The sequence below is a fragment of the Echeneis naucrates genome, chromosome 21 (assembly GCF_900963305.1).
Source record: "Echeneis naucrates chromosome 21, fEcheNa1.1, whole genome shotgun sequence".
NCBI lineage: Eukaryota > Metazoa > Chordata > Actinopteri > Carangiformes > Echeneidae > Echeneis > Echeneis naucrates.
The window spans coordinates 20,410,811-20,438,225 of NC_042531.1; the positions used below are offsets into that span (position 1 = coordinate 20,410,811).

At 40.6% G+C, this 27,415-nt stretch overlaps 1 protein-coding gene across 1 annotated transcript in view; it reads right to left on the bottom strand.

The window, feature by feature from the left end:
* The window catches only part of dpp10 (dipeptidyl peptidase like 10), a 228,194-nt gene extending 201,340 nt beyond the window's left edge, over positions 1-26,854 (bottom strand). The window contains exon 1 of the mRNA XM_029529724.1: positions 26,795-26,854. Within this exon, the coding sequence (XP_029385584.1) occupies positions 26,795-26,854 (60 nt within the window). The remainder of the gene's footprint in view (positions 1-26,794) is intronic.
* Between the last annotated feature and the right edge of the window lie 561 nt (positions 26,855-27,415).

Consider the following 27,415-nt stretch of genomic DNA (forward strand, 5'->3'; position numbering starts at 1 on the left):
AGAAAAAAATACACAATGAAGAAAGTATTGCTCAAACCCCCCTGAATATGCTGTAAACTAGCCATGAATAATCACTGTACTTTGCCCTCTTGAGATGGTTTAATTAAGGGTTGTAGGAAGCAGGGCACAGCTTGTGACCACAACTGAACCCAGTTTAGCACTCAGCTGTTTAATCCTTACAATATCATTTCTTCACTAGAGCAGTCCCACTGTACTTTTTCCTTCAGTTACATTTTCAGCAGCTCAGCACCAGAGGAGGTTGTCACTAGGAGAGCTCAGCAGTAAACAAGATGAATCTAAACCTTCAAAGTAATGAAGACAAGCACCACTCACTTTCAAAATAATTCTCCCCAAGGAGAGTGGTGTATACACACTGGCCTCAGGCACTTTACAATCACATTTTATTCACACCAGGTTCAGGGGTTTTTGGTCCTGCTAAAGCAGATGGAATCAGTGTGTATTTAGTACACTTTTGCCTCCATTTGTTTCACCAGTGAGAACGCCTGCTCTGCAGGGGGTTGATTTCTACTAGTTTAGGTCACAGGGGTCATACCCTAAGAAAAAAATGGCTTTCGATTTATTGGCTTTGTTGAACAATAAGGAGCCAATGTTCGCATACATATATCTGCCATTTGAAGTTTAACAGTGCAATGTGTACGATCCTCTAGACAAGAATAAATAACACATTGACAAGGAACCAAACTCTGAGGAAACCTTTTCTAACTGACAAGATTATAATTATTCCATTCCACCTTGCTTCTGATGAACTGATTTTTTTTTTCATTTTTATTTTTTTCTGCATTCATGGTCCTTCTCTTTGTAAAGAAATTCAAATAGCAGGGAAACTCTTGATCAAATTGAGAAATGCTCCTGTGAACTTGCTGGTTACTAACAAATTTCTGTGGGGAGTTTCCATGATCTCTGCGTGGGTTTCCTCTGGGTACTCCAGTTTCCTCCCACCGTCCAACAACATGCATGTTTGGGTTTAATTGGTGATTCTAAATTTCCCATAGGTTTGACTATGCATGTGAGTGGTTGTTGGTCTCTGTCTGTCTCTGTGTGTTGGCCCTGTGATGGACTGGCGACCTGTCCAGGGTGTACCTCGCCCTCACCCAGTGTGAATTGGGATAGGCTCCAGCCCCGTGCACGACCCGGAAACGGATAAGCGGAAGATAATGAATGAATGAAGGACTTCTGCATAGGAAGCAGATGGATGGGTCAGACTCTGGCATCAACATTAATCCGTTGATCAACCTGTCTCATGCCAACAGTCCAGACCGCTGGTGGTGGAATGGTGTGTGTCTTCTTCTCACACTTTGAACTATTAATACCAATCAATCATGTTTTAAATGTTACATTTTATCTGGGTATTACTGCTGCTTACCCTCTTATCAGGGCTTCTTCTCTACTGCATGTCAAAAAGCAAAAGAAATGTCAGATAGGTTTCATGAACATTCAGTCTCAGAGTTCAGTCTCCAGACCTAAATCCAGCAGACCTTCAGAACATGAGATTGTGATGCAACTGAAATTTCAACAGTAATGATGAAAGACAAACATGACAACATGGAGCACAATCAGATGAAAGTTCCCAACAAGAAATGAGAAAACTTGGAGGGCAAAGGGAAGCGCAATCCATTGTCCCCAATAAAGGGCTCTCTGACCTTATAAGGTACAACCACTTGACACTGCCAATAATTTAAAAGTATTTCTAAGAGTTAAGCAGATGCAAATAAGATACAATAAAAATAAATGAAAAGTAAAATAAATAAAAAGAAAAAGATAAAATATAGATGGATGGAGAGATACACAAACACTAGTAATTATACACACACGTACTGCAATTTGTCTGGAACACCTTGCATAACTTGTGTGTGCACACAGCTTACGTCCTCACGCAACCCTTGTTTTCCTGCTGCTGCCTAATGCTTTCACTGCCTGCGCTCTGCCCTGGCACAATGACGAAAATGCATGCTTCATCAACTTTTTCTAAAAGTTTATGCATTCTATAGTACAGCAAGACAAGCAGAGTGGCCCTGGAATACCAATGAGGAGCCAGCCTGTCAGCCGCATTCCCTCCAACACCAGCATCACCACCAAAACATTCCACAGTAGCTCGCTGGCAAAAAACAATCCACGGCTAAACTCACATAACCTTTCAACGGGCAGAATAAGCTCTTTCCAAGTAGATAAATTGCTTTGCGCCCTGTCATATCAAGTTTAGCAATGAGCACGCTAAAGGATTGTGGTCTGTTCATTGAGATTAAAGAAAAACCAATGCTTCACATCCTATTAAACCAGATTAGAAGAAAGGCAACATCCCAGGAAATTGCATCACCTTGTCAGACTGCTGCTGCTGCAGATTATTGCTGCCATTAAATCCTATTGCACCATGAACTGGCTCCATTTTTTGAGGAATTTTCCTGTTGGAGCATGTGGAAGGGTAACAAGACGCCTTGAGTGACTTCCTCTCTTTGTCAGCTTGTAATGTACTATGTCTTCACTCTGTAAGAGATACACACTGCATAATTAGGTAAGCGATATCTGGAACAGGCTCCTGTTCAATACAAGACTAAAGTGATTAAAAGACTTGTGTCATGTTCTGAAACTCGCTGCTGTCTTGAATCATTGTTGTCTCATCATTTCCTGTTTTATTTTAAAATTCCTACGCTCCTTGTGTTTCAGTTTGCTTGAGCTCCCTCTTGTGCTAGTCTGAATGTCTTTCCCCTCCCTAATTGTGGAACTGGCCAAAATGGACCCAGCCAATTCAGAAACCCTCAGAGCCGCCGTCTGCTCCTAAGATGCCCGTTTGGACCAGAAGGAGGAAGTGATGTCAACCCGGATGCTCAGTCTCCACTCTTGGCTGCAAGTCCTGACCAGATGGCATCCTCCCATGTCTCGACACTGCGACCTTTGCCCCCTGAGAAGTTCTCCGGTGAATCTGGAGAATGCAGAACCTTTATTGCTAATTTAATTAAATTCAGCCCACACTCTGGTTCAGCGATGTTGCCGCATCTGGGCAGGAGTGGGAAACGCACAAAGAAGGCCGTGAATCAGAGGCGCTGACTGACTCTGGAGTATCAGCAGGCCAGAAGGTCTGGCTATCGATGAAATAGTTTCCCCTTTGCATCGAGTCCGGGAAGTTGGCTCCACAGTTCATGGGCCCATTCCCTGTTTCCAAAGTCATCAACCCCTCATCGGTTCATCTAGGCCTCCCTCAGTTCTTTAGAGTGCACGGCAAATACCATGTGAACAGGGTGCAACCTCTCAAGGAGAGCTCTGTGGTTCACACATCCAGGACCCCTCCTCCCCAGATGGCTGATGGGAGTACAGTCCACTCAATGAAAACATGGATGAGGTGCGTGATGGGGGCCAGGGCAGGCAATTCGTTGTGGACTGTGAAGGTTACAAACTAGAAAAATGGGTTGATGTGAGCTAAACCAGACCCTGAGTCAATTAGAGACTTTTATGCCTCGCACCCTGAGGTCCCTGGGCCATAGGAGCCATCTCTAGAGGGGTGGGTACTGTCATGTCCTGAAACTCTGTGTTGTCTTGTGTCAGCGCTGTCTCATCTTTCCCTGTTTTATTTTGAAATTCCTACTCTCCCTGTGTTTCAGTCTGCTTGCCCTTCCTCTTGTGCCAGCCTGATTGTCTTTCCCCGCCCTGTTTTGATGCCTGTGATGAAGACCAAAGCTGTCCAGAGAACCAATGTCAATCACCTGGGGCCTCAGAGCTGCTTTTTTCTGCTTCAATTTGACCAGCCCTAACCAAGGAGGACTGGCATGCCTCACCTCTTCCACAGCCTAATCTGAGGTTAGGCTGAAGGACTCCCTTGCTCAACTGCTACAGCTCGCTGTATGTGGCCTGTCCCTCTACACTGACCTTATTGGTTATTAGATTTATTACTGATTTTAGAGAGTACTGTACCACTTTCACTGTGTTTTATCAGTTTATTGAGATATCATAATTGCTGCCTATGGGATTTCTGCTATGATTATACAAGAGCCAATAAATGCAGCACCATGTCTCTAGTTATAATATGTATTTGCGACAATGGTTAAAAATGGTGTCAGCTGTGATTGGATTTAGCCCACCTTGAGCCTGATGGATATAGATATGGGATGGATAGAGGTGCATTTGAAACCTTTTTTTTTATCTGGACAGTTACTTCATAGTACTACATAGTGGACACATGTATATTGGTAAGTCTTTTGCTCATATTAGTAGTGTAAAGTTTTTCCGGTGAAACTGTTGAAATTTCTCATCCCTTGTTCTCTTATTTATTACTTGTGTTTTGCCAATGCTAGCTGTAATATAATCTAGTGTTCATTAATTAATTATGTTAGTCCCCAGGTAGAAGGATAAATCAGACTTGTTCTTGGGCCTCATGCTTGTCTTTCTTCTAGGCCAGTATATGTCCAAGTACCATGGTCCAGGTCTTGCCCAAATGCAGCATGAAGGTCAGCAGCATCTTCCTCATTGCAAACAGAAACAATATTCCAGCTGCTAAGTGGAAGATTTATTTTTGTCAGAGAATGATAAAAACATTACAGACTAAATGCCATTCAGCAGCCCACGAGGATGTCCATTTAAATGAGTGTGTTGTTCCAAAGCTCTCAGCAGTTTCTTTCGCCACACGTGTTGAAAGCAGTGGGCAGCCGTAGCTACAGTGTATGAAGCAGGAAAAACATATTCAATTCTGTCTGAGGTATGGGACCATTTGTTCATAAAAACTTGTTTCTATTGAACTCTCTAAAATACCCATAGAGAAAATCTGTTTTTGGTCTGCTCAAATAACAACAGTCTGTAAACACAAGGAGTGAGAAAGAAAGGATTGAGAGCTGAGGGACAGAGCAGTTGAACTGGGTCCAACTGACTGCGTCCAGCTCCTTGGTCACCACAGCTGGTAACCAACAGGGGCCAGCGCCTCTGTTCTCATGCCATCGTTATGCCGCTTTCTTGCTGTGTGTGTTCAGTTTTTATGTTCCTGTGCTCATCTTGCAGGGACTCATTATGCGCTGCTCCTATTTCTGCAGCCTTGTCAGTACACTGGAGCAGTGAATGGAAGAACACACAACCGTTCATTAATGTTTTGACACCCTTTCCCCTCCCCTTCACTCTGTTACTGGGATGAGCTTTGGCTTCCGCCTCCAGCACATCAGTTCACCACTTTATACATACAAATGCACAAGGCATATACATAACACATTCTCATGCAATAATTCCTCTCTCTCCAGAAATTTTTGACAGCTTTGGCCAGGGCAGAGGCAATGAGGAATGTGCTAATTTCATCAGCTATATTGTTCAGTGATTATCTGCTCAGGGAGTGCAACATGCTCAAAATGTATTTAATATTCAGGTGCTTCAAAGCAGACCAAGTGTTTCAGAAGGTTCTAAAGCTGAAACAAGGTAAGATATTTTGTAAAGGCAGAATAATGACACAGGAACAATGTCTTAAGTGGCAATTCAGATGTTAAAGACCCCATATTTTACATATTCTTGATCCAGCAGAAGATCTTTTAGCGGTTCTAAGAACCAAAGACACTGGTCAAGAGCCAATCAGATGAGAGACCAACAATGAGCCAATGAAGATATTGGAAATTTCTGGAAAACACTAAATCCTGCAAAGCTGGATGGTGGCTCCAGGTCAGCAGGGGGTTAGGCTGATGAGGATGACTGTTTGTAATGTCAGAAATTCACATGAGTTCTCACAGCTCATTTTAAGGCGTAGTTTCTGAAAACACATTGAGTATTTCTCTGTGATCAACGTTCCTCACATGAAACAATTATTACTCTTGTTTCTGTTTTTCTCCCACATTGTAAAACAACATAAAATAACAGGAAATGAGCCCTAAATAGATATGTGGTTACATTAAATACAAACCTTTTATTATAGGGGAGACACCGCATGAACACGTGCAAGAAATAGGGCAACCACTCCAACATTCAATTCAGTGACCAATCATAACTGAGGGGTTATGATTGGTCACTCAGTAACTCAGTTATCTGGTTGTGCTGGCCTCTTCTAACATTCTTGTGGGTTGACAGAGTGCGGTGGGTGAATTCAATACCCAAGACCCAAGAGTTTCTTAAGTTTGCTGTTTGGTTTAGATGTAAGAGCATCGCCACTGTCATTACCAGACCAAGTGGCTGATTTTTAACATGTCACTGAAAGCCTTGTGGGAAAATAAGTGACTGTCCCCCTTTGTCTTACCTTTCAAGGGGTCTGTCTTCAGCTCTGGGCACATTTGGGGAATAAGATGGTGATGAAAGATTGATAGACCATCATCACCACCACCACCACGAGAGACCTTTGGCTGGGTTTTTTAATTTTCTGTCTTAGAATAAACTATTAAACTTTGTTCTTTATATATATATATATATAGGTAGCATTGCCGAAGTGGGTTGAAGGTGGTGGGAAAAATATTTTATAAAAAAACCAAGGACATGGAACAGACCCGAACATACAACTAACACGACTCAAAACAGGAAGGACTACACTGGAACAAATACAAAAAAAAACATGGCAGGGCTCTCGGGGATACTGAGGTCAGGACTCTCCAGAAAACAGACTCTCAAAAATACAGAACAGGACAACAAGGAGAAAAAGAGGCCAAGGAGAACAAAGGGGACAGGGACTGGACAGACACCAAGACTAAAATACAAACTGAACTTAACCAGACAACAAGGGGCAGGTCTGGAGACAGGGGCAGGCAGGGAGCGGATCGGTTGTGCAGGTAAAGAGGAGGGAGACACCAAGACATATTTGGGCAGGGAAGGCGATCAACAGATGGGAATCTGACAGGATGAGAGAAGAGACAAGTAAACTCAAAACTGAGTCAAAACAGAACCTAACATAATTGACTGAATCTGACATGACTTAATCTAAATTATTTCAACCTTGCCACATGTACCTGGCCCTTGCCCAGTGTGACTTGGGATTGGCTCCAGCAGCTCCCAGAAATGGATAAGTGGTAGAAAATGAATGAATGCATATTTGTCTAATTCCAAGACATTTTTCAACATCTTTTGGACAAGCTCTCTACTGTTGTGAAATATCACTGAAAGCTGTCAGTAAACAAGTCATGACTTTGTTGAAGTAACATAATAAAAAGTCAGGAAACAGTACTTAGCACTTCAGGTAGTGCAGAGGATTGCGAAACCCTGTTAATTGGCCAGGTTTTCACACTTAAATATCAGCATGGAACACCAATCAACACCCTGTTTTCTGCTGGAAGAACAAGGACAAAGACTGAAACAGCTCAGCGCCAACATACAGAGTGTCTGGAATGAATGAATGTAGACATTAACTTTATTGTCAGTGTAGCAAAGCCACAACGAAATTGAAGTGAAATTCCATGAGGTGCTGTAAAACAATACACTCACTTATTCTCATTCATTTTCGACTTCTTATCCATCGGGGTTGCAGGTAAAACAATACAAGAACACAAAATATACAAAATATTATTCTAATAAATACATGTGAATGAAAAACTGAAATCCAAGTGAGGTCTGGAAGCCATTTATTGCACAAGGGATAATTTCAAGTTAGAGTAAGTACAGTAAGGTCTGGATGACTAATAGAAAAAAAAGCTATCTCTGAGTCTGGAGGAGTGCATTTTTGCATCTGTAGCATTTGCATAATGCTAAAGAGCCTTGGTGCTGAAAGATTTCTCAGTCAGAAAGACTCTGCAGCCAGCTGTAGTTTCAGCAATTGTTGCAGTGCCCATTCATTTAATTTCATGTTTAGAACAAACCTTTTGGAAGACTGGGTATGACAGAACAAATGTATTGTTTACAAGCTGATAGGACCACACAGGCCATCAGGGAGAAGAGGGGATAGTGTCACTTTTGGCTGCAGGTCAACAGCTCTACCTTAGAGCTTGGGTAGGCAGACATTCCTTTGGCACAAATGGACAGAACTTCAATAGTTACATTTCATCACATAGCAATTCAAGTGGTCTGAGAGCGAACTAGTTGTTGGCACCTCCTCTTGGCTCTGTTTTCACATTAGAAAATGTAGCCTTTGAGAAGAGACCTTGCCAATCCTAGTTCTTTTCAGCGAGACGTGCCTTCCTCATGTTATCCTCTGCTACTGTCTGACAGTCTCTGTGTATGCCAAAATTGGTCCAGATATTGAAGTGCCAACAATCATGCAGTAGATGTGCATGATTAAAAATTTGAATGGATGAAACTGTGTATACCTGTTCAGGAGAAAGCAAGCATGTTGCCAGATGAGTATTTATCTATCGAGACAGTGACAGCAGTGAAGCCACTGACTGAAATAACTTCAGAGCCCTGTCCAACAACATTATGGAGCAAGTGGACACACTTGTCATTATCCAGCTCCCTCTGTGTGGACAAAGTGGTCCCAATGCAACAATCAGCCCAGGATAATGGAAGAACTCAAGGAAATCATCAAGAGGAATAGGGAATAACCTTTACTTTCTCCAAGAATGAGAAGAGGTTAACAGTGGTGCAACGTGCTATTAGAGCTGGAAAAATAAAGACAAGGTGAAGCAAACATTTAAGAGAGGGAACCTCTGCTCAGCCTACAGAGACTTGTGACCATGTAAGCTTTCAATGATGTTTTCACCATCTGCAGACTCATTACGTTACAGGGAACAGCTCAGCATCCCTCGTGACCTTAGCGATTTCACCACATCAGCAGCCAGGTTGAAGCAACTATATCATAAACCACAACAGAGACCTCAGCAGATGGTCAAGACAACATCAGCGCTCATGAAGTGCTGTGCTTAACAGGTGGGTATGGTGGGAGTGTTATCGCACCTGTGGCATGCCCCCCAGCTGTGTAAATTCTCCACTCCATACTGAAGAAGGGCTCTATCAAGGGCTTGAATGAATTGTTGACGAAATGTGCACAGCTGTTGTTCAAAAATGATAATGAACATGTCGTCCTCCTGACAGAATCTAGATTAGCTAATCAATTAATCAGGATAGCATGTTGACATTTGGGGATTAGCCAATATGCCGGGGTGCAAAAGTCATCTTTTTTATGGCTTTCCCTTGAGGTTTACTGAGGTTACTGTACAACAGTTGCTGAGCCTTGTGAGGTCATTGCACACACAGACAGTAATTTCAATGCTCCCAAGCACAGAAATGCAGCTAAAAGGAAGTAAGCACATGGTGCCTTAAAAAAAGTGGGAGAATAATACTGAGTTAGGTGGCTATACTATCTCAAGGGAAAACTTGACATTTAAAAGTTTCTTTTACAGTACTCTGTATAGATAGACAGGGACAGACAGACAGACAGATAGATAGATAGATAGATAGAGACCAACTAAAATATAGAAACACCACACTAGCTTTTGAAATTAAACCTTTAGAAATGTCCTTTACTGCCAGGAGGCAGTCTGTTGAAAGCTAAGGAGGCCCTGTGGCCCCTTGCTGGCCATTTTACCCAGATTAACATTCAGATGTCAGCACATGCTAATGCCTGTTTCTCTCTTCTTTTTCACATTATTCTGCATTCCCTTGTTATTCTGTCCAATAGCTCACAGCGGCTGAGGTGTAGCCTTTATAAGCATACGTCATGAAGCAGCTTCTCAGCTCATAAATACCCGTACATAATATGAAGCTTGCATGTATGTTAGCATCAAACAGTGCTTGAAGAAATATGTAACGTATATGCTGGTGTTTTTTATTTGTAATGCAAAGTAGGCGCTTAAATAGCTATTGTGAACAGGCTGTGACATTCACATAATAATGGCGCTTAAATATTTAAGGTTTAACATTCTGCTGGAGGATGAATGTTCTTTTAAATAGACCTGTGGAGTACTTAAAAAAGGCTAAAGGACCATGAATCACAAGACACTGAATAGGGCAAACACATTTACTGCTATACTGAGGTAGTCATCAATATATTCTGTGACTATTAGGTAAAGGAAGAGGTGAGGGAGGGGGCTTTAAGCTTCCTATATTAGCATTTTGACTCTGTTTCGCTCCCCTGAAAAAATACTTTTTCAAGCCAATTGTAAAGGTCACAGAACCTTTATATCAGATGAATTATGGGGCTCATGTTTGAGAGAAATTCTCAGGTTATTTTTCCAGATTTTTTTTTTTTTTGTTTGATAACTAGCTACGCTAGCCTACGCTTGCTATCCAAGTCTAATGTCCAGGCTGTAGTGAAACAAACGGTTCCCCGTCTGATATTAATGGTACGGCAACAATCAGGTCAAAAACATTTGTTACACAAATGATAGGAGAGAGCTGCTAACTGCTGCTGCCAGTCACATAATGCACAGGATTTGAGTTCATAATATACAGTAGTGTGCAAGAGTCTTAGGCCATCACTAACTATGTTTTTCTTTGAGGAAAAATTTACAGATCATCCATATTTATTTTTCAGTTTCTTTATTCTGGAAATATTAAAATAGAAATTTTAAAAGAGCAGGGTTTTCAGAGTGGAATAGGCTTTTACAGGTAATAGTCAATATTTAGTGTGCGCTCCCGTGGCACTGGGCACATCTTGAACTCTTTGAAGCAGACTGTCCTAAAGTTTTCTGAAGTAATCTTCTGGTATATTATACCATGCGTCTTTCAGCACCTCCCGCAGTTGTTCTTTTGATTTATGTTTTTTATTTCTGTCTGATTCCAGGTGGTCCACTCTGCTTGTATAATATTCAGATGTGTAGTCTGTGGACACCAGTCAATAACTGTCAATTTATATTTTTACTTTTTTTTCTCTCCAGGTAGGATTTCACTCAATTAGCAATGGGCTTGGATCATTATCACATTGAGAAATAAAAGCATCCCCAATCAAATGTTTCACAGAAGGAATGTCACAGTAAATTGAAACCTGTCATTTTTCAACCTGCCTACATTTTTCAACATTCATGATCTCATTAATGGAGACAATATCACCAACAGCACAGGCAGGAATTCAGCTCCAAACTAGGACAGTCCTCCACCATGTTTGACTGTAGGCCACCCGCACTCACAACTCTTTTTCTCACAAATTGTCAATAATGGGACCCACAAATTTCAAACTTGGATTTGTCACTCCACAATCCTATTTTCCACTGATTTTCATCAGAAACTTTGGGTACCTCACCTTTCCCCTTCTGAAAAAGTGGTTTCTTGGCTGCTTCCCTTCCATAAAGAACATTCCTGATCAAGTTTCTTATGACTACAGCAGGATCAATGTGGCCTCACAATGATTCCAGATGCTGAACCAGATGCTTCCTGGACTTCATCTGGTCTCTCAAAGAAGAAACTATGAGAAAAAAAAAACCTCTAGACCTTTTTCACAGAAAATAGCATGGCAAATTCTGAAGTTAGCAATGGTATTAAGGGGCTCCATTCCATTTAGTTTAAGAGAGCCAGGTTCATGCTTTTGCTCAAGTGTAAGGGGAGGACATCCTAAATACTGCCCACTTTAGGCAACAGAGGCTGTTGTTATATATTTTTATTTTTTTTATTATCTATAATACAGAAAAAAAATGCTGTTTTCGATTAAAGATACTGAGAAATAATTATATATGGTCATTACAGCGCTGCAAAACAGGATCTTTGCACAGTATTGTCTATCAGTTAAAATTTCCACTTTAGAATAGTAATTCATTTTAATCCAAATGGGAACAGAAGATGGTAAACACAACAAGCAGTTGTGGTAAATATCTCACTGAAACATACAACCAGAAAAAAGTAGCATTAGCATTTATATGGACTTGTGCTTTTGTCCACCTCATGAATACAAGTTCAGTATATTTCCTCTTAGCAGTAAAAACTTGAACACAGGGTTCATAAAAAAGCTCTGAGCCATAAAACCAAAACAACGAGTTGAAAATGACTACAATGCTCAATAGATTTAAGTTTAAAATGTGACTTGACATCCTTAGTAGCAGTGTCCTCCTCTGATATACCTCTGAAGCTATAATTTCACTGCAGCCAGAAATCACTCAACCCAAAAACCCTCCTGCCAACAGTGTCAGCCGCTATAAATGATGACTAGGCATTGTTTTAATGACTGTATTCAGCGACCTGTCCTCCTCTGTCTAAACCTGGAGTAAAATCCACACCTGTATAAATTAACTCGCTCTCTTAGCCGGGCGGTGTTTTTCACTCGGATTGTCAGTGTGCCTCAAATATTTGACATCAAACACTGTACAAGAAGCCACAGCAGTTGTAGATCAGCCCCAAATGCAATGGCGTCTAAGTCTTCGGATGATGATTCAAAAAAAAAAAAAAAAAAAAACACTTTTTGTTCTCACTCATCAGGAGGCTCACCGTACTAGCATACAGATGCTGTTTGTTTCTTGTGGCATAATTTCCTGAAAACACAAAGAATGGGTCTTTAGCACTCTTTTGTTGAGAACCAGCTAATTTGACATATTCATATTAATCTTGGATTGTGTATGTATTTTTGGGTCAATGCTGACTAACAAAAAAAGGCATATAAATGGAGGAGACATGAGAAATACTAAGAGGAGATTTTAGCTTCTGAAAGATACAGTTTTTTTTTTGTCTCCTGCTTGGAAATACAGAAATAGAACACATTTTATGTTTTTTGAACTGAAATCAAGTCTGAGAAGCCAATGGCCTGAAAGACTGAAGGACTATTGGCTGATGTGGCAGTATTACAGTGCAGAAAAACACGTTTCCCCGCTGGTGTTGCTGCAGCTGATCCCAGCTCTTGCACATGCTCGCCGCCCTCGCCAGCTCCTGCATTGAACATGCAGAAGAATGCTGAAGAGATAGTGGGAACTCACAAGATTTGTTTGTGTGTCAGCAGTAGCCGGTGACAACTCAGAAAGGTGGTGGACCCAAAGTCACAACTAAGACGGAAAAATGTATTCAGATTGCAAACCAGGTTAAAAAAAAAAAAAAAAAAACAACCTAATAACCAAACTGAAAGTGGGAGGGAAAAAGGTAAAAATAAAAAAATAAACATATTCTATCTCTGGTCCTATCTCTATCAGACCAAAACAGGACAGCCAACCTGAAAGAGAGCTGAGTATACAGGGGAAGTTGATGAGGATGATGGGGGTGAGCTGAGGAAAATAATGGGCAAGCTCAAGTGAGGAAAATGAGGCGATTGCAGTGCAGAGGGTGGTGGTATCTGCACCGATGGGAGAGTTAGAGATACAATGACGGATCAGAAAATAAAAACAGTGGTCAAAGAGAGGCAGCACAGCGGCGTAGTGGTTATGGCTTTTGCTTCACAACAAGAAGGTCGTGGGTTTGATCACCTGGCCTGGGGTCCTTCTGTGTGGAGCTCCTGGACTAACCTCCAGTTATGCCGTTTTCCTCCCATGGTCCAAAGACATGTGTCATGTCTGGGAACTTGGTGTTGTCCTGTTGTTGTGCCAGTCTGAATGTCTTTCCCCGCTCTGACTGTGCTCACCTGTTCCCCATTACTTTGTGTATAAATAGTCTGCATCTTGCTTTGTCCTGTGTCAGTGTCATGTTTGTCGTCGTACCTCTTCCTGTAGAACTAAGACATCTCATCATTGGGTCCACATCCTTTGCCGTCGTCTAGTTTCTTAATTTATATTGATACTTGGATCTTTTGTGCAAAGCTTAACTTTTTGATTTGTGTGTTTTTTCTAATTCTATTGTATTTTCCAAATGTTTGCTTGCGTCTTTTATTGCTCCTTTTTTTATTCATTTCGTACCAGTTTTTTTTTTTTTTTTGAGGAAGAGGAATTTTGGAGTTGAACTTTTAACAACTTTTAACATTTAATAATTTGCGACTTTATCTCGTGAGTCGCTTATTTGGGTTTAGACTCACACCATTCTGTCAACATGTATGTTTGGGTTTATTGCTGACTCTGAATTGTCCGTAGGTCTGCATGTGAGTGTGAGTGGTTGTCTCTGTATGTCCCTGGTGACCTCTCCAGGGTGTACCCCGCCCTCACCCAGTGTGAACTGGGATTGGCTCCAGCATTCGGAAACAGCTACGCAGTAGTATGACTGTCCAAAGACATGACCCTGTGACAGCAGACTGCAGATTCACATTGTGTTAGCCTGTTAGAGTTTCAGCCCGGGACAATACCAATGGGCTAAATGAAGATACACGACTTTTAGGGCTGTTCGTGATGTTTTTTTGTATTAAATACGTTGCACATCTCCAGAGTATGTAATACCAGACGGATGAGTTGGTAGATTTCTCTTTATTTATTGCTCATATAATTCACATCCAGCATCAACAGGATCATAACAGTAACTCCACTAAAAACATACAATCATTATATTAGTCATTTTCCACAGCAGATGTTTATGCAGCAGGAAAAGCACAGGCCTAAAGTTTTAAATGGTGAAGTGAGCATATGTGACAACAGAGCATACTTGCACAGTTGTCTAGAAAAAATATTATTATTATTATTATTATTTATATTTTAAAAATGTATGAACTGAAGATTAATTCAAGCTGTTCACTCTCACATTCAGTTCAGTCAGGCTTGAAAACGTACAGACAGAGCTAAGAACTTGCGTTTTCCAGTCAGTTATGTTATGTAGTCATCTGCTTCCGGAGGACAAGGGAACAAGCTGGTGCTCATAAGCTGGCCATCTCTGTGAGCCACCCCTCAGCAAAACAAAGTGAGCTCTTAGGGACGAGGACCTCCCTAAAACAGTATTATGCTGTCCAGCTAATCCAGTAGTGTCTAAAATATATACATATAAAAAAACAGAAGAATAAAGGTTCCCGTTAAAGAATGTACTGACAGTGACAAGCACCATGAACAGCACATTGAGACTGAAGTGGCAATGACACTCAGCCTTCATTCATTTTATTATTTGTTTTTTGTGAGAAAATCGAATATCTCTCATTTTTAGGTTTTACAAATATGCAGTTTTCTTCTTCTTTTAATTGGGATAGATAAAATGGAAAGCTCTGGAAAAACACATTAAGGGACCTTCACTGAAAGACTGAAGAGACTTCAGTGAAAAAATGTACATATCTACATGCCATGGATGTCATGTTTAAGTGTAGCTGAGTTTGTTTTCAGGTATAAAATTTAAAAAAAGTAGAAATACTTTACAATACTTTTCCATTTCTGTATATTTTGTAGAAATTCATTTGCAAGCTTAATAAAAATAGTTGCTGAAAACAATGATGGCATTTTTATGTTGACCTTTGGCTATATTGATATAAAAGGGATTAAAGAGTTGGTAGTGGGGGAGAGTTGCCATGAAGAGGACAGGGAAGAGACAGTCCTTGTCTCTTTCCTGTCTTGTTTTCAGTCTTGTTTTCAGACTTGTTTTCAGTCTGCCGCTTCTGAGAAGAAGAAAAACAGTTGTTGAATGGTTCTCTTGCAACCAGAATGGCCAGATAAGATGAGGACATATGGTCCTGCCATAGGGAAAAACCATGAAAGACAATAAGAATGCAAATAATGAAAGAACACCACCTGTGTGATGCAAACATTTAGGCAAACTGCCTTATTTAGTTAGGCCAATATTTCAGCATTTAAGAAGCTTTCCTCTCTGATTCCAAAACTCACTGACTTGTGATTGGTTACAAACAAACAACCCCCCCAATATTCATAAATCCATTTACATCATGTCCAGGCCTTTGCTACATATATATTACCAAGTCTCCTCTGGCATTCGATTCATTTTGCACATCAAGATTCAGCGAATACTGCCAGCTTTTCATTATCCATTCTTACCTATTAATGTCCCTGCACAGCAGGCGCTAAAGCCCATTTAGTCCTGACATCATTTCACTGACTTCAACAAACTCGACTTTCTGATACAGATGCACAAATTCAGCTGAAAATCTCAGAAGTAAGTATGAGGGTATTTTACTCCATGTGGTTGTGTTTGAATGAGCTTACTTAACCACCAGCTGATCACGCAGTGTTCACGTCCCAGTGCCCTGGGTTGTGCTCTTTTTGTCTCTAAATGGGACCATCATTTAATCTTTGTGTTGTCTTCACATTCTGCACGCTCCCCATTGTCCAACATATCAAAGATGACCCACCTCCCCTAATCTTCTAAAATAAAGACGGTTGAACTGTTACACTTGTTGCCATAAGGAACAAACTGTGGTTCATCACACGCTTTGTCTGGGTCTGGGTTTTCCAGTTTCAACAGTGCAGAAAGACTGAATCCACCACTCATTTTTAAGCATCACGGCTGTTGTGGTGGGGTCAGACAACACAGAAAAAAAGGACATCATATTATCTTGAAGACTTTAAAATAGAGACTGAGACCATAAACTAATTAGGAAAACATTTATCGAGCTAATAAGGGAAAGGTGCAAACATTTCCAGATAGACTTCAATGCAATAATGCTCCTTGTTAAAACCAGTAGAGTCTCCCCTGATGGCCATTATTTAGAATGAAAGTTTAAGGCTCTTCAGCGTTGGCTTCATTTTGCAGACCTGGAGTCACGTTCAGAAATCAGAAAGCTTTATTGTCATTGTAAAACATGTTAGAATGAAATTAAGAGTCACGTTCCACTTTTATTGTAGGTCAGTGATTTATGGTGGAAACTGTGTCCTCCTGAAAAGCTTATAAGCAGAATCTCTGCATGTTATGTTTTTGGTATTCTCAATAACGCAAAAATGTATTGTCCTCAAGAGCAGCTACTTTATATTTTAAAGTGGGAGTCATTAAACAGCATCTATAAAATGCATTTCTTTAGCAATGACATGATATATCATGTTAATTTTCCTTTAATTCCCATTAATTTTCCTTTTCAGGGACAAATACACCTTCTCAAGAGAAAATGCTGTTGTACAAAAGAGTGGCAGATACATCTCAACTGCAAAACAAATGAATGACGAATCTATCGCATATTCCTCTGTGAGACTTGGGAATGAGAGGGGGGAGGATGTATTGGGATCGGTTGGCATAGCTCTATAATTTATGGACTCACCAACTCAAGAGTCAGTGCAATCATTCTTATGAGACCGGTTCCTGCAATCTATTACACCCAGAGCGAGGCGGTCCTGGGCAGTTTTTAAAGACTGTTTATGTGATAGATCTTCTGCAAGGGGGAACGCCTCGCAGGTTCAATAACCTGCTAGCTGAGCTGTCGAGTATCCAGGGTGGTGAGTTACAGAGATGAGAGCTATCTGTCGGTGGTGTGCGCTGGCAGAAAGACTGCAAACAATACTCATCGGAGGAGTGGTTCTGAGCATGAGACTGTGTACATACACAGTGAGAAAAAAATGAAAGTGAAATGTTTTGAGTTCAAAACATGTTTATCCAGACAAGGGATGGTGTCTGTAGGCTATGAATGCTCCTTGTCATTTGATACAATCTATTTTTGAACAGAGAAACACAGAAACACATAACGCAATACAGAGCAACCCAATCAGCATCAGCCGAACCACACAGTTCGTCTGTTGGGACTGAAGATTGACAATACGAATGTTTAAAGATGGACAAGTTTCTCATTACACTGTTACAAGCAGAAAATGAAACCCCAAAACTTTTAAAAAATGTTTCTTCTGCCTCAGAACAGGACAAACTGTATCAACACAGTTCTCATTATTTATCTTTAAAACCTACTTGGCTCTCAGCTTCAGCAGGAGTACGAGAGCTAGTCAAAGTGCTTCATCTTGCCTGAAATAAGGCAGTGTTTGAGGTGGATCAAAGCACATCAGTCTTTAAGCTCCAAATATATCTGCAGCGACAGAAACACTCTATTTTCAGGTAGTTTTCAGGGCCGACATGACAGACAATCCAATGTAGCTCCACTAGGCCAGTCGAATACAGAGGAAACCATTTGTCAAATTTGTGAATTAGAGAGGAGGTTTTACAGGCTAATGGTTCCAACTAAAACTGTCACAGTGTCTGATTTTCAATATTGTGGCCTATAGATAAAAAAACATATCCAATAAAGATATTATCTATCCATTGCAATGTCATGATAATCATCAATTGATTATTGAATTAATTCATTACACTGTGTGGGTGTAATCATGGGTGGACAAAACATCTGGACTATTAACAAAACCTCAAGATTTCAGTTTCTTTAATGCCATCATTAATGAGCCAGAACACCTCCAGTGTTCGAGTAAAATCAATTTGTAATTTATAAAAAATTGTTTTAACCAGGGTAATTTTGGCTGTGTCAATCTTTTAATGTGTTACTCTCCCATGAAAACATTTATCATAAATGATATTATGAGAGACAGTTGACCAACACCTTGGATGTACTGTGCCTATTCATCAACTACCTGTTAACCATATAGTTAACAGGAAGGAATTTTAGTCACAGTCAAGGAATTAATAGAGAAGTCAGCTAATGTAGGTGCAAGTTTCAAGTCCTTTTTGTGAGACTGACAGTTCCAGGAGTGCAAGATGAAATTAAATCAGAAGAATTTTCTTTCACAGTTTCAGCAAGACAACAAACACAGTCAACAAGTTTTGTTGCATAAAAACACTTTATTAAACAGCGTATTCATTTTTGTATTATTACAATTTAAAAAGTAAAGAAAATGTGTATCTACTATCACTTGTTCAATGATGTGAAGCAGTAGAACGTGCCCACATCAACAGCGTCACCACCAAGCAACACCAAGAAAAATCTATTTGAGTTACAGGTTGAGATATTTGAACCATGTCAAGAGCTTCATGTTTGATTGACAGTGCAGAACCGTGCTCATGCTGTAAATCTATCAAAAAAAGGTGTGCGTGTGTATTTCGAAGTGCAGAGGTTTCAATTATGAGCCTAGCCAGAGTTGATACCTCTAATCTCTGGTGCAGAAACTGCCTTTGAAAGGCTTTTTTTTTCCCTAGGGCAGAGATTTGATCAATCAGAATTTCCAGTTTATTACACTGACACTGTTGTGCTGTAGTTAGTTGTGTTTAAAACTTCATGTCACTTTAATTTTTACTTCTGAGGTTTTGTCGCTCATGCATCTTGAAAGCAACTTGACTAAAAATGGCTTTAAAGCAGTGGGTGTCAGATGTGGGTGTGTTCACACTCTGATACACACTCACCTTGTCATAATGAAACAGGATCCTAAAATGTTTTGGGTTTGTTTTTTTAAGAAGTGGCTCACTTCTTTGAACTTACAATAATCACTGTCACCTATCAAACTTCCTGTTGAGATCACTGCCGTGTAAAGTCAGTGTAAGCCCGCAGTGCACAGCACAGCTTGAGAAATACACATTCTTATACACAGTGCCATGCTCCCGTCACTGATGTGCACATTGGGAGAGGAGCACTGACACAGCTCCCTGCTTCCCTGACAATCCCAGTTCAGCGCAGCAATCTGCATGTGGGTGGACCTGACACTTCCAAGGACTGCTGATGATACCAGCCTCGGGCTGCGTCCAGCCATGTTAAACTCACCCAGGCCCCAGCAGTTAAGACCCACAAAAAAATCTGCTCCCTTGCCCTAATTGGATTTCTTGGCCAGTGGCATAAAGACAGAGCTATGATATGAGGGAGCATTTAAGAGGATAACAGAGAGCCACTGCAACCTCAGTTCCAGGCGACACGGGTCAGAGAGATTTGTGAGATTTTTTTTGTGCAACACAGAGGAGTTTCAGAGTTCTTAATCCTGACCACGATCCCTGCTGCTGCAAGCTGATGTAACCTCATGCATCAATCGTTGCTACCACAGATGCCTCTGCGTGTCAGACACTCACACCGTAGTTACCATTCGGGTAATTTTTATGCGGAACAGAGATTGTAAATGCAGCAAGCATCTGAGATTCAACTTGTTTTCCATAAAAGAAAAAAAGGCCTGTACATAGCTACACGGATATTCACAAATTGCACTTTGTAAGCAAGCACTCCTGCAAACCATGAGGGCACCAGCCTACGACAAATCTCTAAACCGCAGAATATTCTCAAGGAAAGTAATTCCAGCTCACTTTATTGCCATTGTGAGAGATAGCCGAGAGCTTAGCACAATTCCGTTTGAACAGTTTTGTGTTTTGACACAATATTGCCTTTTTATGTTTTTTTTTTAATATTTGGACATGTTGATTGTCACTCTTTGTCAGTGAATCAAGCTCAAGTGAAGTGAACCAGGACAAAATAAAAGAGTCACACCATAATTCCTCTTGTTTACCTTGACAACACCTGTTGGCTTCCTGCTGTACCATTTAAAAATTAAACCATTGCAGACATGGATGTAAGCAGGCTAGGGACAACAATAAGAATTAGGCCGTGCAATATCTACTATTTCTTCCTATTGTATTTACCTTGGCTTGTCTGGCCGAACCTATTCGTTTTTTCTAATTACCTTCATTGACTTTCATTGGTTTGTAGCAGCCACATACTCCCCAATGTCCTTCTCTGACAGTTTGCATATATACTTCAAATCAAAGTGATGGCATGGTTCCCAAATCCTGACTGACTGAGACACTCCCAGTTCCATAAATGCTCCTATGCGGAAGTTTAACCAGTTAAAATAACCGCGTGTTTGGACACTTTGGTAACGTCCATCTCAAAGGTGTGGTCAACTTCCCTTAATTTCTTCTCTAAGCACTCATAAAAACTAAAATCATTTGAGAAATTCAGTAACTCTTTAACACATTGGGATGGCTGGCTGAGAATGGTTGGATGTACTCAGACTCAGGATAAAAATTAGAAAATATAGCCCTACACTGTCTGAGGCCAGTTCCTGAAATGAAAAAAATGTGGGCTGCCAACATTTGTGAGATATTCAAGTGGCCCATAACTTGAAGAGAGAGGCAAGTTAGACCACATGGCTAAAGCTTTTTTCTCTATCAGGCCTGCATAATTCTGTTATGTTTCAAGACCTCAGAAATGATGATGATGATGACAATGGTGATGACGATGGCCACTTACCCTTCATGAACAAAACACAAACTGAAACAAACCTTACTGATCAGTGGAATCAAATACAAATACATAACTATATGGATGCAATACTCAACAGCCTAAATCAAGTTTCTAGGCTTCTTCAATCTGGGCAGCTCTTATCGTCATAGTAATATTATGGAGTTCAATCAGTGGGTGTTCAGGAGCGTGATTTAAGCCCTCTACTGGAGTTCATATTTAACTGTTCCTCTGCGACTCCACACCGGACACAACCAGATGAAACTGGATGTCGTAGCGAGGTGAGAGAGAGTCAGCTTTCTGCTTTTAAAATGTTCGCAGGTACAGTTTACACAGCATTTCTGTTGAAGTTGGCACAGTATACTGTGTATGCTTGTTTTGAATTTGGTATATTCATCTAATGAATATTATTCAGAGCATGCTGTAAACGATATAAAGCTTAGGCAGCCATTTCCGAAAAGTGCATTTTCCCTCTCAAAACTAATGAGCGCGCATTTATGGTGAAGACAAGGAGCTTCAGTAGCTGGAGGAGTTGTAATGAGGTGATGCCAATGCTAACGTTCATGCTGCATGAAAATCTGTGGTTAAAAGTATGTATAAACTTTAACAGCTAAACATTATTACCCTCAGTTGGTATAATGAGGGACAAAGAAGAAATATGTGAAATTGGAAGAGGTTTGCTTCTCTGATTTTCTTAGTGCTGGTCACTTATCTGTTTTGTATAAAGCTATGGAAGAGCAAAAAACTGTATTTTGAAAATTAAGTGCTGGTTGCGTTGCTACAGTCCAGGAGAGGTTTCTCCTGCCAGAGGACACAATACTGAAAGTCACAGATAACCACGGTGTAGAAGGGGATGAGGATGTCTTTCCAGAATTTGCAGCCAAAGAAATCAGTTTAGTTATGTACACTGATGCATTAGATTATTTGTTTGCAGAGAAAAAATATGGGATTTGCATCTTAGCCAAGGGACAGATGTCTGCTGAATGTCTACTTATCTGCTAACTGATAACAACAGTCTTAATAAATATATCATTTTTCCCTCATAAATTAAACATGGGCTGCACTTCAGAAATGCTATTGGCTGAATCCTCCAGGAACTCTGGTGACTGCTCAGACAAGACAGAATATATGACTCTTGGTAAGTAATGTAGTGTATGTATATAGACTGCAATCATAGTGGTTTTGTGGTATCTGAGCTTAGCCTTCATAAGCAATACTCTGTCTTTTATTTTCAGATTGGTCTGTCCTGCATCAAAGGGGCTGAGTGCCATCTTCTGCAAATCTGACAGATACTCTGTCTGCCTCAAGCAGTCTGAGCAGTGACATAAGGGATTCAGATTGGACAGGAACCATGCAACAAATGTAAATATAACTTCCGGTACATACATAACATGTTTGCATGAAACCTGGGAAATAAATACCTTTTGCAAGTAGTCACGCTCATAGTTATTAGTATAAACACATTGATTTTGTTGTAATTTTTTCATTTCATGTATATATTTTTTTTAGACTGTGGAGCAAATTCTGATGTCAAAGTCAACATGGAATGACTGTGATTAAAGAGTATGAAGAAACTGGGAGTTTGAAAGATTCCACTAGGTGATTAATGGTGAATATCACTGTAGCACATATACATAAAAAAGAAGCATAAGAAAACAAAATAAGACTTGGTTTCCTAATTTTTTAATGAACACAACAATCCTTAGGATTGATGTTTCTGCAGGACTCATGTTATTAAAGCAAGAAAGGAGTTCCATGCCCTTCAAATTATGACACGGCTTCCAGCTTTGAAGGACCCCTGTTCAATCAAGGCATATGTAAGATTGCCCTACGGAGTATGCGTAAAATAATGACAGCTGCTGATTCTTTACTTTTTTGGGTATAAGCACAAAACACACCATAAATGTGCATCACATTGTTTCCAACACAGGATTTTGTTTTTCTATTCCCTAAGACACATGACAGCCAAAGCAACAAAGGCATATAAAGACTGTGCAATGTCAATCCAGAATAGCCTCTCCATCCCTGAAGAAAGTGGTGCATAAAGGAGGTCCCACATCCTCAAGAGCCACCACAAGTACCACAGGTGACCAGCAAATGTGAAATAACCCTAACCCTTCTCCACCACAGAACAAACAGTGACTTAGTCTTCCAGATAATTTGAGAAAATTAGAGAAACCTTCCAGTAAATTCTGTACGATCCACAGCACTCAGGTGATGTGCTGGAAATGTGTAATGGCTTCTTGGACACTAAAGGACTGGTAGGTATTAAAAATGAATTTGAAAAAGTTGCGTTAAAATATTAACTTTACATGAGGTGGCTGAAATAGTCGTTGCTTCCTTTTTAATTAGATTTTGCAAGACTTCTTAATGATGTTTGGAGTAGAGGTCGCATCAAGGTTCCTGCAAAAATGGAGCCCCAGTTTTAAAGACAAAGTCATCCCGGAGGTCAAGAAGCTAAAGGATACCCCTCTTTGCTGTGCTCTGAATGAAGGATCTGACACCACTGACGATACAGGTACATCATCAAAAGCAAATAAAACTCAAATTTAAAGAAGATGTAAAAGCATACCTTCTTGTTGATCCACAAGCCACTGTCAACCTCACAAAGTGGGTAAAATGTTGTGGAACTGAGTATCGTGTTGGACTTTCTTTGCACAGGCACTGAGGAAAACTCACCACTTTTCAGCATTCATTCAATCAATCACATTCAACCGCTTATCCGTTTCTGGGGGTGCTGGAGCCAATCACAGCTCACACTGGGTGAGGGTGGGGTGCACACTGGACAGGTCACCCATCCGTCGCAGGGCCAACACACAGATAGACAGAGACCATCAACCACTCTCACACACACTCAGACCTACAGCCCATTTAGAGTCACCAATTGACCTAAACTTGCATGTCTTTGGATGGTGGGAGGAAAGCAGAGCACCTGAAGGAAACCCACGCAGGCACAAGGCGAACATGCAAACTCCACACAGAAAGGTTGTTCTTGTTTTGATTGAGCATGAACCTTTTTTCATGACCATTTCCATGCTTTTCAGCAATGTTGGGCAGTAGCATCACTACATTTGTAGTCTGACTACATTTCTCAGTAGCTTGGTGGTAGCGTTGCTGTTTTCTGAATCAAGTAATTTCTCAGCAGTTAAGTTCTTTTAGTGATCACGTAGCATAATAGCGTCCACACAAAATACGATTTGTGTTTATCAATGAGATGAGAAGAAAAGCATAGACCTACATTAAGTCGAAATAATATAAATACTCTGTGTGTTTGTGTTGTTTATTTTGTTGTTTGGAATATGTCTTATTTTTAGTCAAAACAAATCTTTTTACACTTAAGAAAATACTTCAAGCTAATTTTCACTTGAAATAAGTATAAAATCCATGGAGGAAGGTTCTTTTTGCTTGTAGTAAGAAAAAAAAAAAAAAAAACTTTTTTCTACTTATTCCAAGTGAAAATGGTCGAAAAACCTTACGTTACTTTTTAGGTGATGAGTTTTATTTCAAGTGTAAGGAGATTTGTTTTGACTAGACTTTGACTAGAACTAGACATTTTGACTAGAAATAAATATTCTTGGTAAGATTTTGAGTTGTTGCAGTGTACATGTAAACACATGCACGTTTATGACCATGTTGTTACTGTTTGAAGCAGGTCTTCATTCTTGCTGTTGTGGTTTGGTCGTGTTGTGAGTTAGCCCAGCTCACTATCCAGTACACAATTGAATGTAACTTTTTTGCCTGTGTAGCTGTTTGACCGAGTTTTATTGATCAGTAAGATAACACTGACTTGGCACGAAGTTGGTTCAATTTAGTAAAAAGCTTGGATGTAGTTGCACTAGTTACTTTCATTTTGGCGTAAATTACCTTGCTACATTTCTGAGGGTAATAGTTTTGATGTTGTTAAACTGCATTTAATGTTAATTAAATGATGAGTAATCTCATGTCACACAATGTTGCACTGTGCAATGTGTATGTTATTGACTTAAGCTGCACTGTTAAATGTGAATGATTTATTGTTTTAAATTAAATATCTGCTGTAAACAGTACATTGTGCAGAAGTCATGTTCACATAAAATATATGAATAATACAGAATTGTTGACCCTAAAAACGGTGTTGAATTAAATATATTTTAATTGTTCCTCCTAACACTGGTAATCAGTTAATATTTAAATTAACACAGTTTTAGTGTTGCATATACCATTAGATGAGAACTTGTACACCTGAGGAGTAGAATTTTAACTCAGAAAAAGGGGTTCAAGATCAACAACAAAAAAAGCTGTTTTTACTCTGCTCCGGAGGCTATGTGATGGTCACACATGGACACTAAAATTTAGTTGTTTTTGACTCGCCAGGAGTTTGATCCAAAAGCCAAAAGTTGACCCACTTGTGTCCCACAATGGGGGTAAAATGAACAAAACACCAGAATCTCAATCTCACAATCTCAAATCTAAACACAGCTTTTGTCTTCTAACACACCACACAAAAATAAAATGATATAATATACTATACATAATACTGTTGCAAACTCACAGATTAAAGAATTTTGCTTCAAAATGCAAATGTGACATTCTCCATCCGGGATAGGGTTAGGGCCTGAAGCACAGGTGTGTGTGTACTCGGTGGTCTGTGCTCCAAACCACTTCCAATCAGCCTGTTTGTTTTTTAGTATGTAAGCCTGTAGGTTTTATTCCTGATGCCTGCAGCACTTTGGTCAAGATTGTTAATTTCTGAAAAAACTAATATGAATGCAACATTTAAAATGCTGTGAAATGTTGTGAAAATATATATTTTTTTAATTCCCTTATGCCATATTCGTAAATATTGCCCTAAAATGTGACATTGTTTGAGGGACACAAGATCCAAATGTCAGAAACACACAATGTGAGAGCAACAACTTCATTGTAAACACCCTCCAGGGTCTTTTATCAACATCCTGTTGTGAGGCTTTAGAAAATGGTTGGCGGTTGGTGAAAATCAGTCTCCCTGCATCGAGCTACATCAGCACCACAAAGACAGTTGACAGATAAAGAACTGGCTTGAGCTCAGTGGTCAGCGATCAGGAGAATCAGCAGGCTGTATATGCAGCAGTGGATGTGGAAGTGCCAAGAGAAAAAAAAAAAAAAAAAAACATCCTATTAAACATTTCATATTTCCCACCATCAGTCATCCCAAATTGAATTCTGCTAATTCTCACATCCAGCTTTAGATTCCAAAATTGTACACCTCAGGGTTGGAGGGGAGGAGGATCGATAAATTTGCCCCAAGCTGAATTTCTCTGCTGGGACATCGAGGTTGAAAAGTGATACAGGACCCGCGGCAAAATCGATACGGTTGTTGAGTCACACACACACACACACACACACACACACACACACACACACACACACACACACACACACATACACAAACACACAAAGAGAGGACCGGAGAAGTGCACACACAATCACACACAAAGCATAAGAAGCAACCGCGCGTGCACAATTTCCCACTTTAACCCACATTTGGGTTCACAATCTGGAGACAATGCAGATGCTGCGGCGTTTCTCGATCGTGACGGTGACAACAGAGCATGGTATTAACTGTCCTCTTACTGTTTCACTTTATCTGAACACACACACACACACAGGTTGAACATCGGGCTGATCCACCGAGACAAAGTTAAACAAGTGATGCAGCGGCAGCCTCTCCATCAGTGGTTCTGATGGCGTGATGCTTCGGGTATTCTGTCAGCAGACACGCTCTCAGTTCTTTCAGCCCATTTCGACAATATAAGAAAAAAGATGCACGACGTGATAGGAATAAAATGTCGCATCTGCGCCAGTGTGCGTCTCCTCATCCAACATCAAGGCTTTGGCTTTCCCGCTCACCTCAATGTCTCAGCGGAGCACTTTCAAACGGGAGCCCTAACTTCAGCGGGCTGAACTGAGCCGCATCGTCCCAAAGCAGCTCCAAAGGCGCCGCGCGTTAGCGCGCCGAGCCTGAAGTTTGGACCCGAGGAGCCCCAGCTGGACTGAGCGAAGCGCAGCGGGAGAAGTTGAAAACACAGAGGAGCCTACCTTGATGGCCTTGGTGGACTGGCATTTCACTTGATGCGATACGGTGGCGGTTTGGTTCATCTCGGGAGCGCAGACAGACGACAAACAGTCCTCCGAGCAGAACGACGCTTAAAAGTAGCAGAGGAGCGAAGCAAAGTGCGTCCCTCCAGTAATTCTACGGCAGCGTGGGTTGCTCTGTGCTCACTGCTCTCTGCCGGAGTCTTTTTTCGCGGAGTGGAGCGCGCAGCCGCATCTGACGGACGCAGAGCGTCCAGCCTCGCGCGGCGGCCCACGGGCACGTGCACTGAGGTCCGGAGATGAGTGGTAACCAGTGGCAACCGGAGATTTATGAATGGGGTGACCAGTGGAGAGTAAATTCCATGTGTGGCTCTTTTTCTATCGACACTCAAGAAAAACCAAAAACAATAATATTAATTTAAAAAAGGCACAACCAATCCAGAAGACTGACAGAGTTACAGTCGCATGGCTGTTATTTATTGGTATTTTGTTGTTTAAGGCCATCTAGTGTAGCACCAACAACAGGAAGTGGGCAACGAAAATACTTAGGTAGACCATATTTACATGAATCATCTAAAATCCTTGATTTGAAGTCTAAAACACTTGAAATTCCATGCTAGACAA